Source organism: Artibeus jamaicensis, unplaced genomic scaffold (genome assembly GCF_021234435.1).
Source record: "Artibeus jamaicensis isolate MK-2021 breed Jamaican fruit bat unplaced genomic scaffold, CSHL_Jam_final scaffold_286, whole genome shotgun sequence".
NCBI lineage: Eukaryota > Metazoa > Chordata > Mammalia > Chiroptera > Phyllostomidae > Artibeus > Artibeus jamaicensis.
The window spans coordinates 3,221,046-3,237,712 of NW_026522034.1; the positions used below are offsets into that span (position 1 = coordinate 3,221,046).

The 16,667-nt window shown below is 56.0% G+C and overlaps 2 protein-coding genes across 4 annotated transcripts; one reads left to right on the forward strand and one right to left on the reverse strand.

Annotated features, from left to right (window-relative positions):
* The first annotated feature begins 205 nt into the window (after nucleotides 1–205).
* ULK3 (unc-51 like kinase 3) lies at nucleotides 206–7,001 on the forward strand. Of its 3 annotated transcripts, none has more exons than XM_037141671.2 (16): nucleotides 206–398; nucleotides 995–1,135; nucleotides 1,220–1,340; nucleotides 1,853–1,959; nucleotides 2,730–2,873; nucleotides 3,089–3,154; nucleotides 3,581–3,736; nucleotides 3,894–3,999; nucleotides 4,200–4,240; nucleotides 4,458–4,560; nucleotides 4,699–4,763; nucleotides 4,846–4,924; nucleotides 4,998–5,038; nucleotides 5,406–5,453; nucleotides 5,689–5,755; nucleotides 5,877–7,001. In XM_037141671.2, the coding sequence occupies exons 1-16, from the start codon at nucleotides 297–299 to the stop codon at nucleotides 5,891–5,893; spliced, it is 1,404 nt and encodes a 467-aa protein (XP_036997566.1). In that variant the 5' UTR covers nucleotides 206–296; the 3' UTR covers nucleotides 5,894–7,001. The 3 variants fall into 3 exon arrangements, with proteins under 3 accessions (XP_036997566.1, XP_036997565.1, XP_036997568.1); XM_037141670.2 differs by having other exon boundaries at nucleotides 1,853–1,957; nucleotides 3,072–3,154; XM_037141673.2 differs by having other exon boundaries at nucleotides 315–398; nucleotides 942–1,135; nucleotides 1,853–1,957; nucleotides 3,072–3,154.
* A 5,247-nt stretch (nucleotides 7,002–12,248) lies between these two features.
* CPLX3 (complexin 3) lies at nucleotides 12,249–16,667 on the reverse strand. The gene is made up of 3 exons (XM_037141704.2): nucleotides 16,406–16,667; nucleotides 15,209–15,296; nucleotides 12,249–13,536 (listed from the first exon to the last, which is right to left on the reverse strand). The coding sequence occupies exons 1-3, from the start codon at nucleotides 16,567–16,569 to the stop codon at nucleotides 13,315–13,317; spliced, it is 474 nt and encodes a 157-aa protein (XP_036997599.2). The 5' UTR covers nucleotides 16,570–16,667; the 3' UTR covers nucleotides 12,249–13,314.

Genomic DNA, 16,667 nt, shown 5'->3' on the forward strand with positions numbered 1-16,667 from the left:
TTCATTCGTTGGGCCCGCTGTGGCTTCAGCATCTGCAGATGAATCTTGCAAATCGTGATTTCTCCAAGGAGTGGAGGCCGAGCAGGTGTGGACCGCACTCAGGAGGAGCCGGAAGGGGCGGGGAGCGTGGGCGGGGGAACCAGCCCGCCCCCCCGCCCCACGCTGCACTTCCGGCGGGCCCCGCTAGGGGCAGCGTGGAGTCGGGGCCACCACAGCACGCTGCTCCCTTTCGGTTCCCGGCCGGAACCCGAGTGGAGAAGCAGGAAGCGCCCGGTGGCCGGCTCGGGGCGGTCAGGATGGCTGCGTCCGGCTGGGCTCCCCCGCGGTTGGACGGCTTCATTCTCACCGAGCGCCTGGGCAGTGGCACGTACGCCACGGTGTACAAGGCCTACGCCAAGGTGGGTGCGGGGCGGGGCCGGAATCAGGGTGCGAGAACTTTGAGGTCCTGGCTCCGTGCCCCCCAGAACCTGAGCGCTCCCAGGCGGGCGCCAGGCTGGGAAACTAGGGGAGGTTAGAGACTGCATGAGACCAGTTAGGTGCCCGCGGCCTGCCACATCCCGATCTGACCTTCGGAGATGCCTGTGGAGACCTGGGTGGAGCCTTGTGTCAGTGGCTGAAGAATGGGCTCAAAACACGGAGGCTACCTGGTGGGCTGGGAGAAGTCTTGGACAGGGTTCTGGGAGGGTGGACCCACTTAAGAAATAGAGTGGGCACTTCTAGAACACTGAATGACATGCCTTACTTAGGGCATTCTAGAAAGGCTTATAGGGTTTATGGAACAGAAGGTTGGAGAGCACCAGGCTGGGTGAAGAGGTCAGGATTACAGAATCAGGGGACCTCATTGGCCGAAAATGGGAAGCTGGGAAGCCTGGATGTTGGTGTGAGTGAGTAGGCCCAGTGAGGGAGAGAAGGGCAGAGGGAACCAGAGCCTTTCTGGCCAGGCATGGGCCCTGGCTCCCTCAAGGCAGAGCCCTCACATCTCCTGCCCTGGCAGAAGGACACTCGGGAAGTGGTAGCCATAAAGTGTGTGGCCAAGAAGAGTCTAAACAAGGCATCCGTGGAAAACCTCCTGACAGAAATTGAGATCCTCAAGGGTATTCGACACCCCCACATCGTGCAGCTGAAAGACTTCCAGGTGCAGGCCTGTGGTGGGGCCACCCCCAAACGAGGCTGGAGAAGAGACACTCTCTTCAAGCTGCCTCTCTGCCTCTAACCACAGTGGGACAGTGACAACATCTACCTCATCATGGAGTTCTGCGCAGGGGGTGACCTGTCTCGCTTCATTCATACCCGCCGAATTCTGCCTGAGAAGGTGGCTCGTGTCTTCATGCAGCAGTTGGGTAAAAGCCTCTGACCCAGACTTCCCGTGGTCTGTCTTCCCACCACACCCTTCCCCAGGCTCAGAGCCCCTGCACTCTTGGCAGGTGCCTCTTTCCCGTCTTGGATCGATAGGGCCCCATCCTTGCCATGTGCCACTCCCAGTCTTAAGGATGTTATGAGAGAGACAGAGGCAGATGCCCTAATCTGGGAGAAGTCCAGGGCCCAATGGGTAGTTTCCAAGTGATTTGCCAAGAGAAAGAGCGAAAGAGCCTAAAGGGCTGGGGTATCCAGGGAGGCTTCTAGAAGGAATGGAGACTTGTGAAGGGGCCCAAGGGAGAAAAGAGGGGTGGGAGTGGGGGGTTCTTAGAGGGGGTCAGGACCTGGTACTTCTACGTAAAGCATTCAGTAGACCAACCAGGCCAGAACTGGGGTCATGCAGGCTTGAGGGAGCATACGTAAGCCAGGGCAGGCAAGAGGCAGGTGGGACATGGGCTCCTCTGACCTGTTTCTCTGCATGTGTGCTGCTTCGTAGCTAGTGCCCTGCATTTTCTGCATGAACAGAACATATCTCACCTGGATCTCAAGCCACAGAACATTCTGCTAAGTTCCTTGGAGAAGCCCCACCTTAAGCTGGCAGGTGTGAGTCTGGAACAGCAGGGGAAGTGTGGGCCTGGGCTTTCGCAACAATCTCTGGAGTGCTCTGGGTCCCTAGAACTGAGTGGAGCTTCAGGGTTTGCAGGGTGGGTGTGCACGCAAAAGTGCTGGTTCTCATGGAGCCCTCTGTAGAGTTCAAACAGCAACAGGCTAGAGATCCAGAGACAGGCCCTGTCACCAAAAGGTAGGACCTTTCTTGGGCTACCCACACTGGACTCCAGCAGTGCATGGTTGGAATCAAGGTCAAGACTCATTGTGTGACCAGGGTCAGAACTTGGTGTGTCATCAGGATTGGGGCTCAAACCGTGATGCAGCCTATGGCACTGTTGGAGGGTGTGAGGAGGGGGAGGCGTGGTTGTGGTCCCCGACAGGATTTGGAGGAGAATTGACTTGAGGCTGGAGTCCAGAGAGCGAGCTGTACTCCAGAGTGACTGTCCGGCCTGAACTTAGTGGGACAGTATGGGAGAGGGCTCCAGCCCCTAGTGGGTTATTATCCTTAGAGCTGCTGTGAACGTGTGGGCTTCCTGGAGACAGGTGCCTGCGGGGGCACGTAGGACGGGTAGGATTTATGCCCCTCAGGAAGATGTAGGAGGGTGTTGGAGGTCACTGATGAGCAAAGGCTGGGAAGTAAGATTGATCCTGGTGAGTCTGAAAGGTGGAGAGGAGTCCTGTGCTGGAGCTCAGGGCGAGGCCTCAAAGGCCAAGAGTAGAGGCAGCTGGAACTTGAGCCCTGCTGCCTGGCCTCTTGCCTGCAGACTTCGGCTTTGCACAGCACATGTCCCCGTGGGATGAGAAGCATGTGCTCCGTGGCTCCCCTCTCTACATGGCCCCCGAGATGGTGTGTCAGCGGCAGTATGATGCCCGTGTGGACCTCTGGTCCGTGGGAGTCATCCTGTACGGTAAGAGCTCTGTCCCCTGCTCCTGCCCTGTGTGTCCTCAGACAAGCCCTCCCTGTCCACTCCTGAAGGGCTTTAATGAGAAGGCTGACTCTAATGACCCGGGGCCCCAGCTCTGAGGAGTGTCAGGCCCTTCCAGGAATGGGCCAGGCCAGGATGGACCCTGTTCCCTCCCAGCCTGCCCTCTGCCTCCCTCCACAGAAGCCCTCTTCGGGCAGCCTCCCTTTGCCTCCAGGTCGTTCACGGAGCTGGAAGAGAAGATCCGGAGTAACCGGGTTATCGAGGTGGGTCCTGCAGGGCCTCAGCAACCTGTTGGGTGCAGAGGGAGTCAGAGTCCTCAGGTTGGAGACGTCACTGCCCCCATATAGACTAGGGTGTCTCTGCACTAGGCTGCTTTGTGGTGCTGGGCATGCTTACAGCTTCCTCCAGTTCTTGGGACCCAGATTAGCCCGCAGATTGTTGTGCAGACACAACTCCCACCTTCCCAAGAGCGTATGCCAGGGAGGCTGTGCAGCAGCCCAGGGTTCCAGGAGGGCATGGGCAGGAACCCGGGCAGGAGGCTTGGCTCTCCACTGCCTCCATCACCCAAACTTGCCCCTCCTGGCTGTCAGGTTCTTCACCTGTCAAACATGTAGCTCTGGGACATACCAGGACAGGGTCGGGGAGGTTCTGGAACCCAGCATGACCTATCCCCCCCACTCTCCCCTCAGCTCCCCCTTCGGCCCCCTCTCTCCCGAGACTGCCGGGACCTGCTGCAGCGGCTCCTGGAGCGGGACCCTGGCCGTCGCATCTCCTTCCAGGACTTCTTTGCCCACCCCTGGGTGGACCTGGAGCACATGCCCAGTGGGGAGAGCCTGGCACGAGCAGTGAGCAGGCCTCCAGGGGTGGGCTGGGGCGAGCTCAGGTTGGGGGTCTCATCTACCCTTTTGGTGGTAAACAGGTGTCTTGCCCCACGGGAACCTGCTCTTCCCACTTCATGGTGAGCAGAGGGTGGGCATGACTCCTGATCTGCATGCCCCCCAGACCTCCCTGGTGGTGCAGGCTGTGAAGAAGGATCAGGAGGGAGACGCCACAGCCGCCTTGTCTCTCTACTGCAAAGCTCTGGACTTCTTCGTGCCTGCCCTGCACTGTGAGTGCCCGGATGGAGCCCCTGGGCGCAGCAGGGGTGGGTCAGCCATAGCCGCTGTGGAGGGGTTCCAGAAGCAGCAACTCCTATCCAGAATTTTTGGGGAGACAAGGCAGAGGGTAAATCTGGAACTTAGAGTTCTGGGGAATTCTGGAGGGTTTGGTGTGGGGCAAGGTCCTCATATACACCACCACTGTTTGCAGACGAAGTGGACGCCCAGCGGAAGGATGCAATTAAGGCAAAGGTGGGCGACTGAGTCTCCTGGAGGAAACGGGTGAGGGGATCAGGGGGCCACTGGGGACTGCCTCTCTTAGAACTGGAACTTCCTGTCCCAGGAAGGGGTCAGGCCAGCCCCTGACATTACAGCTTGGGACAGTCCCTGAGGGTCTGGAGGGAGAGCCGGGAGTCAGGTGCCAGTGAGGGAGGCGGGGTGGGCAGCCCCGCGTGCTGTGCTAATGCAGGTGCAGCAGTACGTGTCCAGGGCCGAGGAGCTCAAGGCCATCGTGTCCTCTTCCAATCGGGCCCTGCTGAGGCAGGGGGCCTCTGCCCGAGACCTGCTCAGAGGTGAGCCCAGCTCCTGACTGACCACCTGGTCCCCAGAAACTTCCCTCCAGCTTGAGAGGGAGAAAGATTGGGGGTCGGCTTCCAGAGGCAAAAAACACAGGCTACTTCCCTCACCCTGAGCTTTGTCCCTCATCCCAGAGATGGCCCGGGACAGGCCACGCCTCCTCGCTGCCCTGGAAGTGGCTTCAGCAGCCATGGCCAAGGTTCGTGCCCAGTGGGAGGGGTCCAGGTGGGGTAGGGAGGAATTTGGGTCATGACCCTAAAGGACCTGGTGTCCGGCTGCAGGAGGAAGAAGGTGGTGGGGAGCAGGACGCCCTGGACCTGTACCAGCACAGCCTGGGGGAGCTGCTGCTGCTGCTGGCGGGTAAGGCTCCCGTGACCACACTCCCCGAGCCCTGCTGACTTGGCCTTACCACCAGCCTTCCCTCTCGTTGCAGGGGAACCCCCAGGCCGGAGGCGGGAGCTGCTTCACACTGAGGTGCCCACTGGGGTCAGGAGAGTCGGGGGGGCTTCATCTTCTTTTTTGACCCTCCTTCCATCAGGGAGGACCTGCTGGGTTCCCTCAGGGTGCTTCAAGTCTGGGAATCAGATCGCAGACTTGATAAGTTGGTGGCCCCATGTGCTCCACAGGGGCGCGGGGGCTCAGGTCAGGCAGTGGGGCGGGCAGGATCTAGAACACAGCAACGGAAGGTTGGCCGGGCTGCTTCAGTCAGGCAGGCTTTCCGGAAGAGGGAGCAGATAAAGGTCTCAGAAGAGAGTTGTGTTCCGATGCACAGAGGCTCCTGGCGGCAGGAGCGAGGAGGCTGTGCCTCACTCTGACGGCTCTTCCCCCACACCCTTGGCAGGTTCAGAATCTCATGGCTCGAGCTGAATACCTGAAAGAACAGGTCAAGGTGGGCGCGTGGGGGGCCCCCACTGGGATGAGGCTCTGTGGGTTCTGCTTGTGGCTGTCTGTCCCCTGCTCCCTGACCAGCCCACCAGCACATGTCTCCTTTTCTGGGTCTCTATCCGAAGGCATCTCCATCGCTTTCTTTGTCTTTCACTCCCAGTTGCTCAGAGGCCGTTGGTGGGGCTCCTGTGCCACCTCTGGTTGTGTCTCACCCCTTGTGCTACCTTTATGTTCCGTAGATGAGGGAGTCTCGCTGGGAAGCCGAGGCCCTGGACAAGGAGGGGCTATCGGAATCTGTTCGCAGCTGTGAGTCCTGCCCTGGGGTTTCACCCTCTGCCCAAGGAGGGGTGAGGGCTGAGGGCAGCCTAGGATTCTGCCTCTTTTGCCAGAAACCTGACACTGACCCTCCTCCCGTACCCCTCCACAGCTTGCACCCTGCAGTGACCCCAAAAGAATGACTGGATAGACCACAGGCCACCTGGAGTTGGGGGACACACTCACACAGACGGATGCCCAGAATTCTGTGGGGCCTGTGCACCCTGGTGAAGCACCCTTCTTGAATGGGCAACTCACTGTGACCACCGCGTTTCAGGGTCCCCAGCACCCCTCAAGATATTCTACCCCACAAAGGCTCTGACAGCCCAGCCCTTGTATGTGCTGGCAACAGTGGGCCTGGCCCGGGCTGGGAGCGCGGTGCAGGAGCGGGCCTCTGGGAGAAGAGTGTTCCATGTGACTCTGGTTAGCTGGTGGCTCCTGGACACAGCCTGTCAGTCTGGGGCATCAAGGCTCTGTTTTTGCTCTGAGAAGAGGGCAAGGGCATCTGTATTCTGTGCCTACCCCTGTCATTCTTGGGAGCCCCGATTTCAGCTCACCTCTATCCTTGCACTGGACCAGGATGCTCTAAGACCCCTCAGGGACCACCTACCCCACAGTCTGCACTCAGCCCCACAGAACTCACTGGTCTTCTTGGAAGCCGATTCTTGCCCACCCTCTCAGTATTTTAAATTAATCCTTCAAGCCATGAAAATAATACACTTTGTAGGGTGGGGCCAGTTGGGAAAATTCATACCTTGTTCCTGCTCTGGCCCAGGGAGTATCGGGAGGGTTCCTTCATCCTTACCCCTCCCACCTCCATCCCATCTTGGGGAGCCCCTGCTTGCCACAGAGCTGGTACTGGCCTGGGAGCAGGAGGAATGGGGCTGCCTGACCCCTTGGATTTGGGGGACCCACTAGGCCAGGAGGCTGCTACCACAGCATGTGCCCTGGGCATACGCCTTCCCCTTGATCGGGGTCTCCCCACTTCTCCAGTGGTGTCGCTAATAGCTCCTTTGCCCCCACCTGGGCTTTTAGGGGGACAAAGGGACTTTCATCTGGAGAAGAGTGTACACACCTAGGGTTATTGGTTTTGTATTTAAAATCTGAAAGGCTGTTGGTGATTTCTAACCCTCTCGCCCTTCAGTGCCTCCTTGGGGCAGAAGTTGTCTCTCTTCCCTGCCAGAGAACAGTGTGAAGAGTGTCATTCATTGTTTCTCTATTAAATTATTTTCTGAAATTGTGATTCTCTTCTTGTCCTAGAAGAAGAGAAGGAGCAGGTCGAGGTGGGCAACCCTTTTTTTTTTTAGGCTACTGCTGTAGAGGCCTCAGGAAAGCCTGGGTAACCCGAGGCGGGGGCAAGGGGAGCCCACTGGGTCGTGGGGGGAGTGGGGGCCACATCTGCCTCCTGTCCTCAGGCCCCAGGGGAGTCAGGCTGACCAGCTGCCACTCCTGCCCACCACCTAAAGGGCTAAAGGGGCCCTGGGTGGTGTGGCTCAGTGGATTGAGTGCTGGACTGTGAACCAAAGGGTCACTGGTTCAGTTCCAAGTCGGGGCACATGCCTGAGTTGCAGGCCACGTCCCCAATAGGGGATGCTCAAGAGGCAACCACACATTGATGTTTTCCTCTCTCCTTCCCCCTCTCTAAAAATATGTAAATAAAAATCTTTAAGAAATAATAAAGGGCTAGTGGGGAGGGGACAGGCAAAGGCCTGAGTGCCAGGCAAGGCCCTTCCTCTCTGCAACTGGAGGAGGGTGGCTTCCATGGTGGATGGTCTCATAAAACCTGTGCTCTGCCCTTCATGCTCCCGTGTCCTAGACATGACCCCCAGCCTCCCACCCCTCTTCCCTTGGGCCACTGAGTGAGCAGGGAGCTGGATTGGGGCAGTGCACAGCCTCTAGGGTGTCTCACGCTCATACTCAGCCCTCCAGGATCCCTGAAAGCTGGGGTAATTTCCAGCAGTCTCTTACCCCTCGCCCCAAGGTTTTGAGCTGAACAAAACTTGGAAGCATCTTTGGGGACTTAGGGATAGGAAGCCCTCCCCATCCAGGAAGCACCAAGGCAGCTGTTCATAGGTACATTAGACGCCAGCCACCAAGACGGTCTTTCAGCCAATACTGAAGGGAGGAAACTATTTCCCCTGAAGTCCTCAGCCCGGCCATCAGGGGGCAGTGTGGACAGTGGTCCAGGGGGCAGGAGGCAGAGCTAAAACTCTAGTTCTGCCATTTGGCAAAAAAACCCATTGACTAGTCCAGCAATTTTCAACCTTTTCCTCTTGATGGCACACATAAACTGATCACTAAAACTTAAGCAGCACACCAAAAACTATATTTTGTTGCCACCCTGACATGTGACTCAGTGGGTTGGGTGTCCCTCAAATCAAAAGGTGAAAAGAGCGTGTGCAGGCCAGGTCCCTCCCTGGGTGGGGGCGTGTGAGAGGCAACCAGTCAGTGTTTCTCTTCCTCTCTTCCTCCCTTCCCTCTCTCTAAAATAAAATCTTTAAAACGTATATATGTATATGTATATATTTTTTGCTGATCTGACAAAAAAGGTGTAATTCTGACTCACACCAAGTGGGTGTTGTGTTAGTTGTCATTTATTTGACAGTCTAAGGCACAGGTCCCCACCCCTGGGGCTGTGGACTGGCACCGGCCCCCGGTGGGGCTGCACAGCAGGCGCCGATCGCCCCTCACATCACCACCTGAGCTCCGCCTCCTGTTCCCTCCACCTCCCCAGCCCTCTGGTCCATGGAAAAATTGTCTTCCACAAATCCGGTCCCTGGTGCCAAAAGGCTGGGGACCTCCTAACGGAAGAAAGGTCAGTTCCCCTGACGAAATAGGTACTGCATGTTGTAAAAATTCTCACGGCTCATGGTTGAAAACTGCTGGGCTAGCCCAGTTCTTTCTTAGTAGAACCAGGATGAAGTGAAGTGCCCTGTGTAAATACGTAATGAGCAACTGTCCAAGAACCTGGCACACAGTGAATTCAATAAAATGTTTCAGGTGTAGGAGAGAAACACTTCAGATTATTTTGGGAAATGAGCTAGACAAAAAAGCATCAGTAAGTAAAAGGAGGGGAAGGGAGGAGGGGAATGAATGGAGCTGTTTTGACTGGTGAATGGAGAAGACTGGGTGGGAAGGAGAGCCTGGCTGACTAGGATGCCGGGATGGAGGGTGGGCCCACAGCCCCCCATAGTTCACAGCCTGCGTTGGCTGCCGGCCAGCAGAGGGCTGGGTAAGTGGGACCGTGGGCGGATCGGGCCCTCTCTGGGAAGAGTATTTAGATGGCCTCTGAGCTGGCCCCTGTTTGAGCCGCCTGCCAAGGAGGGAGGTACCCCAGCTGGAGCGCTGGGGTCAGGGGAGGAAGTGGGGTTCTCTCTCAGGCTCCCTTCAAGTGGCGGAGTCCTACGGGAAATAAGCTAATTTGCTTTTTTAAAACATATTTTTCTTCCCAGGGGTAAGAGTTGTTTCTGCCCCTCACCTTTAATACTTTGAAAGTGCCTGTAGCAAGGCAGACACCTCCCCAGCCTCAGGGTGGCTCGCCCTGCCCTGCCCTGCCCTCCCACCTCTGCTCAGTCCCCAAAGCAGCACTGAGCCAAGCCGAGGAGCACCTGGGCCTGGGACCCTCTGTCTCCCAAGGGGCACAGCCCTGGGGACAGCAAGTAGGCCTCTGGAGCAGGTTGAGGGGCCCAGGCGTCCTTGTGCCCAGCCCACCCCTTTGGTTAACTGGGGAGATTCGGAAGGTCATCGAACCTTGGTTCCTGCAGGTCATCTAGGAAGGCTGTTGTCTAGGAGACAGCTGTCACCCAACCCTCTCTGAGAGGGAGCTCACCCAACCCTGAGGCTGGGGCACAAGGGAGGGGGCATGCCCGTCACTGTTTTCCCCAGAGTAACTCACACCCCCACCTATCTATTTGAAATCCCACAAGGACACTAAGGGGCCTGAAAGCCATGTCCAAGTTCACAGACCCACGCGCATCTCATGCAGACTTCTACTCATTCTCAGGCAGGCCGAGGCAGCCTCAGCGTTGCTGCTCCCCTGCCCGAGCCCACCTTGGCCTCTTTGCTCTCTCAGAACCTCACGTGGATTCCAGGAACAGTTCTGCCTGGGGGGTACTGTGCTGGAGGCCGGCGGGCAGGTTTTGCGGCTCCCTCCCAGTCCCCTCACATGTGGCTCCTCACCCCAACCCCCCTCAGGCGTCAGCTGGCTCAGTAGGCGCTGCCAGCAGCTCAGCTCACCAAACGTTCCCCCAGATGTTCCAGCTCCTCCTGCTGGAGCCTCCGGTGTCTGGGGAGGGACTGGCCGGCCACTGGGGGAAGCGGGGAGACTCCCAGCTCCAAACCTTGGAGGCCAACTGGCCTCTGGAGAGTCACTGAAGGTCTGCACCCCTCTCCCTCTGGTAACTAGGCCTGGGCTGTCTGGGTGGGTGGAGGGAGATTTGAGTAGAGCAGGGGTCAGTACTCACTCGATCTGAACACTGCCCCCGCCCCTGCATATTGTGGGACTAAGGGTAGGGGTGAGGGGCAGCAGGCCAGCCATCTGTGCTGTCCCTCTCTTCCTGAAAGAGTGGTAGGCAGGCTGTCTCATCACCTTTCAGCATCTCCCAGCCCTCAGATGGCCTGCAAGTGAGGGGACAGCGAGAGGACAGAGGCAGGAGGGAAAGAGAACAGGAGGGAGACGGAGGGACTGGGGAGGTAAATGCCTTGCCCTGAACGAAGGGGTCTTAATGGTGGGATTTTAATTACTATGAGAAGGGAAGTTCTGACGGGAAGTGGCTTTCTTTGTTGCCCTCATACAATAGCAGGTGGGTGGACTAGTCACGAAGCAAGTGATTATCTAAACAAATGGGAGTAGAAATGGGATGTGCAGAGAGCAGTCTTCCTCAGAGAGGCCCCAAGGGCCTAGGGATGGGACAGGGAGCCCCCAGCCGAGGGCGTGGGTGTAGGATGAGTGTGAGCCAGGCACAAGCCAGAGGGCGGGGGGATGTGAACAGAGAGGCACGAACTGACAGAGAAGCCAGTGAGCAAGGGCAGGAAGAGGGGAAGCAGGACGAGGTCTGCAGAGCCTGGGGACCCTCGGTCTGCCTGCCTTGCCCATTTCCGCTGAGCACAGGAGCTGCCTCCTGCTACCTCAGAGCCTCCTCCTTCAATTCCAAGAACATGCAGACAGGTCAGGGCTTCTTGGGGTTCCCGGGCTGTGAGGAGTATGGGAGCTCAGCCCCTTCCCACTCTCTGATCCCAGGCCCCGCCCTTCTGTTTTGTGAGGGTTCAGTGAGTGCTAACCCTGGCCTCCCCGCAGCCCAGTCTTTTTGCCTCGTTCTCTCTTGGTCCTGTAAGTCCTCCAGGGTAAAGTGGTCTGTCCGATCCCATTAGGCAGGATGCCCCTGGGAGGCGGAGTGCTGCCATGGGCCTTGCTGCCCACACCGTGAGGAGGGCCGTGCTCCCTCCTCCCCCACACACGGCCTAGAGCCTGACTTAGGTCTCCTCCAGCTCCAGGAAGGTCAGCAGAGGGTTTTGCCCAGTGACAACCAGAGGACGGCCTAGGGGATGCTCAAGAAGGACCCAGCATGACAGCCGCGACGGCACTGCCCGATCCTGGGCCTGCGTCCTTCCCTGCCCTCACCTTCCTAATTCCTCACCCTTTCTTCTCTCTTCCATGTGACGCTGCCCACATCACCCATTGTACAGGTTTTATGTGCTTTGTTCTTATTTTGCAAAGGAGACCCAGTGGCAATTGCCCTTGAAACCAAACCCTCCAACGGCCATTCTGCCTGTAAATCTTCTCCACGAGCCAGTGCCAGGGTGAGGGTGGTGGTGGCACCTGCTCGGGCCTCAGCGATGGCCCGCTTGTGGAGCCTCCTGCTGGTGTCCCTGGACACCGCACAGCCAAGCAGGATGAGCTTTGTGAGCTTCAGTGTTTTTAAAGAAGGAGTTACCATTTATTGACATGGCCTATCACGTGCCAAGTGCTTTAAAGTGGCCACCCTTTGAAACACGCATTGTTATTTTTCGACAGCGGTGGGGGGGGCACTCTTCATTACACAGTAGAGGAAACAGGCTCAGAGAGGAAAACGAACCTGTTCCAAGTCGCACAGCAATGCCGGGCCTGGAATGAAGTTGCCCTGCCCTCTACTGTCCCACCTTCCACCTCCAAGGTGAGGAGGGGGCAGAGGCACAGGTGCCAGGGACAGATGTGACTGAGCTGTGGCACCTCCTGAGGTCTCAGGTAACACCCCAGAGGCCCTGCCCATCCAGCTGGATGCCACATTCTCCTTAAAGCCCAGAGGCTGGACTTAGTGCTTGGTCCCCCCCTAGTGCTGGGGGACTCCCACCCTTGTCCAGAGGGTAGAGCTTGAACATTGCGTAGGAGCTGGTGGTCTTATGAAGCTGTGGTGAAGAGGTAGAAGACACCCCTCCAAAGAAGGCTGAAGGAGGCTATGAACCCCAAGACCTTTGGAGATCAGTAAGAAGTGGGAAGATAAACAGGTCATTTGGAATTTTTATTTTTATTTTTTTAAAGAGGTTTTATTTATTTACTTTTAGAGGGGGAAGGGAGGGAGGAAGGGAGGGATAGAAACATCAGTCAGTTGCCTCTTGTACATGCCTCAACTGGGGCCTGAACCTGCAGCTCAGACACATGTCCTGACCAGGAATCGAACTGGTAATCTTTTGGTTTGCAGGGACAATGCCCAACTAAGACACACACGTCAGAGCTGGGATTTTTCTTTTCACTGAACTGAGAGGGGAAATCCAGCTATGGAATCCAGAGAGTTCTACAGAAACAAAACAGAAATTGGCTAGGCCCTGGGCCCTCAGCTCGGAGAAGTCCTGGAGCTTCCTGAGCTACTGTTTGGTGCCAGCTTCATCCTTGGTACTTGTTCCTTGCACAGCACCACTCAGCTCCCAAGGGCCACAGCCCACAGTGGCAGCACCTGCCCTGCCCAAGGAGGGATGTGGGGTTGACCGTGAGGGTCCTGGGAGGCCAAGCTGGAAAGATCTTAAAAATCCCCCAGTTCACCCCTGTTTTATAGATGATGAAATGAGAGCAGTGCTTTTCAAGGAGAATAAATGTGGAGACTCACACTCAGGCCTCCCATCTGCTGAGGGTGCCTGCCTAAAGCCCTCTCCAAGCATATCTTAGTGTTGGTGTCCAGAGGGGCTAGGCACCAGGGTGCTGGCCCACGTGTGTGTCTGTGTGCGCCAGGATGCATCTGTGAGTACAACTCTGCACATACCAAGGTCTCTGCCCCTCTCTCTGGGTATTTGTATGGGTGCATCTATGTGCAGGAATTTGGGTCCATGGCCTATTCCTACAATCTTGGGAGGCTTCTCCAGGCTGAGTAGGGGGGGTGAGTCCTGAGGAGGTAGGGGGAGGAATGTGGACTTTGCTCCTAGAGGAGAGAGAGAAGCCAGGAGGTAGGCTGGGTCAGAGCCTGGTACAGCGGAAACAAAGCCAAGGTAGGGTATAGGTCCATGGAAGTTGAGACAGGCTTTTCCAGCTCATGTGGCCCCAGGCCTCTGGTCACACCCATAAGCACCCCCAGGGGAAGCAGTCACATGATGTAGCACTTCTCAGCTGACTGCTTGAGGTCCCCCAGTGTGGCCTGGGCCTTGTCCTTGAGGGAGCCAAGGTCTAAGCCAGGAAGGCTGGCCAGCTGCCCGAGGACTGAGGCCCTCTCTTCCTCCTCCGTGTCCTCCTCAATCATCTTGGCCAGCTCCCGGGGCAACTCCATGTCTCCACCTGCCATCTGGATCTGGCTCTCATCTGTCTCGTTCTGAAGAGAAGGGAGAGTTGGGCTGCAGTGGGAGGTGTATGGGGACCCAAGCGAAGGGGCTGGAGAGGAGGCCTGGACTGGGTTCCAAGGCCCTAGATGTTAAGACCCGTGCTCCTGTGAGTTCAGACCCCACCCCCACACCCCAGGATCAAGATATCGACATTCAGACTCTTATGCCACCTTACTTCACTCTGAAATACTAAAGGTAAGATATTAACAGAATGAGTAAGGGCAAAATGAAAACACCTAGGAGTCCAACTGTTACGGTCAGTCATATATTGACTATTGTTAACTACATTGAGGACATTACCAATAATAGTGATGGGTACCATTCATCAAACACCTACTATATGGCTGCCATTGAGCTGAGTGCCCCTAATTCTCACAATTATTGCTTTTTCCATTTTACAAATAAGGAAATTGAGGCTCAGAGAATTTAAGTAAGTAACTTTCCCATGGTTGTCCAATTTTGAGTGGGAGAGCTAGATTTAAACCTATGTCACTGATACCAACATTTGTGGTCTACTTGCAAGGTATCTGCTGCTGGTTGTTACACTTTCCTATCCCTTGAGGGCCACTTTACGTCCTACTCAATTACAGCCAAGTCTTCCTTCTTCGGTTGGACTCAGAGTTCCCTGATAACAGCAGTTGTATCTCTTATTGCTTAATGCAAATGTTTGAGGAATGACTCCATTCCCAGCTTTGTTTAACTCCGTTACCCCCCTGGAAAGGCAGGCTTTCTGGACCTGTTCTCCCTTTGGGAGACTTCCAAAAGACTTGTGTCCTGTGGGGAGTCAGAGGCAGCCAAGGGCTCAGGAAATATTTGTTGGATGAGTGGTTGTGATATTTACATATCTGGTCTTCCAATTCAAATGGAAGATCAAGGTCGGTGTACTATATAACACTGTATTTCTGCTTCTCTTCAGGGTCTATTGTAGTTCTGGGCCCTGAAAGTGGCTCATGTCCCAGTTGTCTTCTTAGGCAACAGGAACTGAACACTTACAGCACATCCGGTGCCGCAGTGCCTCTGGGAAACATCCTACTGGCTGCCTGGCCAACCAAGGAGTTACTTTGCTCTCTGCTGACAGATTCATGCCCTGGAAAGCAGCCAGGGGTCTTGGAGTAGGCTCAGCATTCACAAGTTTAAGCTCCATCACTCACTGGCTTTATGATCTTAGTCAAGTCCATCAATCTATCTGAGTCTCGGTTTCCTTATTTGTAGATGTGGGTGACAGCTACCCCAGCAGAATTACTGAGGGGTTAGGTAGGTAAGGTACGTAAAGTGCCTGACACACAGAGGGTGCTGCCTTCTTTTGCCCATCCTGCCTTCCCCAAGAGCCCTCACTCCCATAGAAAAATTTGTTGCCTTCCAATTCTTCATCGGCCTGGGCCTGAGTCATATTGGGAGAGTGTGGGTTGGAAAACAGGAGGGGCCTGGAGTGGCTCCAGAAACACAAACCTATCAGTTTTAGAGGACTGGGCTACCCCTCCTCACCAAGCCCTAGTCCTAGGTGAGCTCCAGTTAACCATGAATGAGTGAAAGAACAAACGGTCTAACCAAGCTTTCCATCAGTCTTAGGAGCTGAGAGTTATGACTCAGAGTGGGACAAAGGAGTCCAGGCCTGAGGCTCAGGGGCCAGATATACCTTACAGCCCTGGCTCCTGAGCTTACCTTGGGCAGTCTGTATTTGTCTCGGAAGTGGCTCCGCAGGGTGGCCCGCTCTGCCTTCCTCTGCATGAACTGTGCGTCCCGCTCCATCCTGTGGGGGCACCAGGGTGGAGTCATTGCCAGCACTAAGGGGAGGGACGCCTGTTGGCCTGTATCAGGAAGGTGCTGGGACCAGGCAGATGCTGGTCTTTGCATTCTGTCCCCCAATCACAGCACCCATTCTAGTCCCCGCATCTGCTTCTGGGCTGAGCTATGGGGAGAGAGAATCAGTCTGCCTGACTTTGGAGCATAGGGCCCTCTCTGCCTCAGACTCTGTTTTTCTCCTCCCAGACAGGTTGTTTTGGGTGGGGGGTAAAGCATTTGAAACAGACTTGGGTTCACATATGGCTCCATTACTACTTTTTGTATGTCTTTGGGTAAGTCACTTACCTTCCTCTTTTTGTAGAATGAGGATAATATTTTGCAACTCATAAAACGTTATAAAGATTAAGTGAAATAATTATAGCTAACATTTAATGATTTACAATGTGTCAGGTGCCATGCTAAGCAGTTTACTTGCATTAAGTAATTTAAGCCTCATAAATATATAAGGCATGTCTTATAATTACCACCCTCCTTTTACAGAAGAGGCAACCAAGGCATAGCAAAGTTAAGTAACTTGTCTAAAATCACCCAGCTAAAAAGAAGCAAAGCCAGTACCTGACCCAAGGAGCTCTGGAGTCCAGCCCCTGACTCCACTCCAGGTGCCTCTCTGCCCCAGCATGCCCACCGCATGCACTTGGCCTCAATATCTCTGAATGCCCCCATCTCAGAATCTGTCTCTCTAACTCTGAGGCCCCCTCAGCTGCACCGTTTTTTCTCAGAGCCTCAGGCTCAGAGGAGCTCCATTTGGAAGACACAGATGTTGGGACCAGATCGGATTAAAGGATTACATGTTTCCCCAGAAATGCACGTGCCCCCAGCGGGTCCCAGGCCCCTTCCGACCCCCATCCCCGGAAGCTGGGGCGGGGTCCTGGGTTTGAAATGTTGTGGCTGGGGTGGGGAGGGCAGCCTAGAAGTCACATCCCAGCCTCTTGCCCGTCTAGAAAAGGAGGGGGCGAGGACAGGGCTTGGGGTCTGAGGCTGCCCTAGAGGTGCGCCGGCGGCTTAGGGGTGGAGTGGGGAAGAGGGCCACTGGAGCCGGGAAAGGGTCCCACTCACTTCTCTTCCACAAGTTGCTTCTGATATTCCTCATACTCCTCTCGGCTCATGCCCTGCGCTTCGGCTGCTGACTTGTCCCCGTCCTCCTTGTCTTCGCCGCCCCCTAGGCTCCCGGTGAGGTCCTTCAGCTGGCCTCCCACTATGGTCTTCACCATGAACGCCATGGTCTTCGCTGCCCCGGAACCGAGCGCCGGGCACCTCCTCGCCCACTTCAGAACCAGGGCTCGCGGACAGCTCCCGCCGCCGCCAGCCGCTCGCTCTC

Bases quoted from the DNA above. Each gene is read 5' to 3' on its own strand.
- ULK3 (XM_037141670.2), top strand. From the start codon at position 297: ATGGCTGCGTCCGGCTGGGCTCCCCCGCGGTTGGACGGCTTCATTCTC. The intron at 3,155-3,580 runs GTGGGTCCTGCA...CTCTCCCCTCAG, and splicing joins GGAGTAACCGGGTTATCGAG to CTCCCCCTTCGGCCCCCTCT. The intron at 3,737-3,893 runs GTGAGCAGGCCT...CATGCCCCCCAG, and splicing joins GGGAGAGCCTGGCACGAGCA to ACCTCCCTGGTGGTGCAGGC.
- CPLX3 (XM_037141704.2), bottom strand. From the start codon at position 16,569: ATGGCGTTCATGGTGAAGACCATAGTGGGAGGCCAGCTGAAGGACCTC. The intron at 15,297-16,405 runs GTGAGTGGGACC...GTGCCCCCACAG, and splicing joins AAGCAACTTGTGGAAGAGAA to GATGGAGCGGGACGCACAGT. The intron at 13,537-15,208 runs GTAAGCTCAGGA...CCTTCTCTTCAG, and splicing joins ACAAATACAGACTGCCCAAG to AACGAGACAGATGAGAGCCA.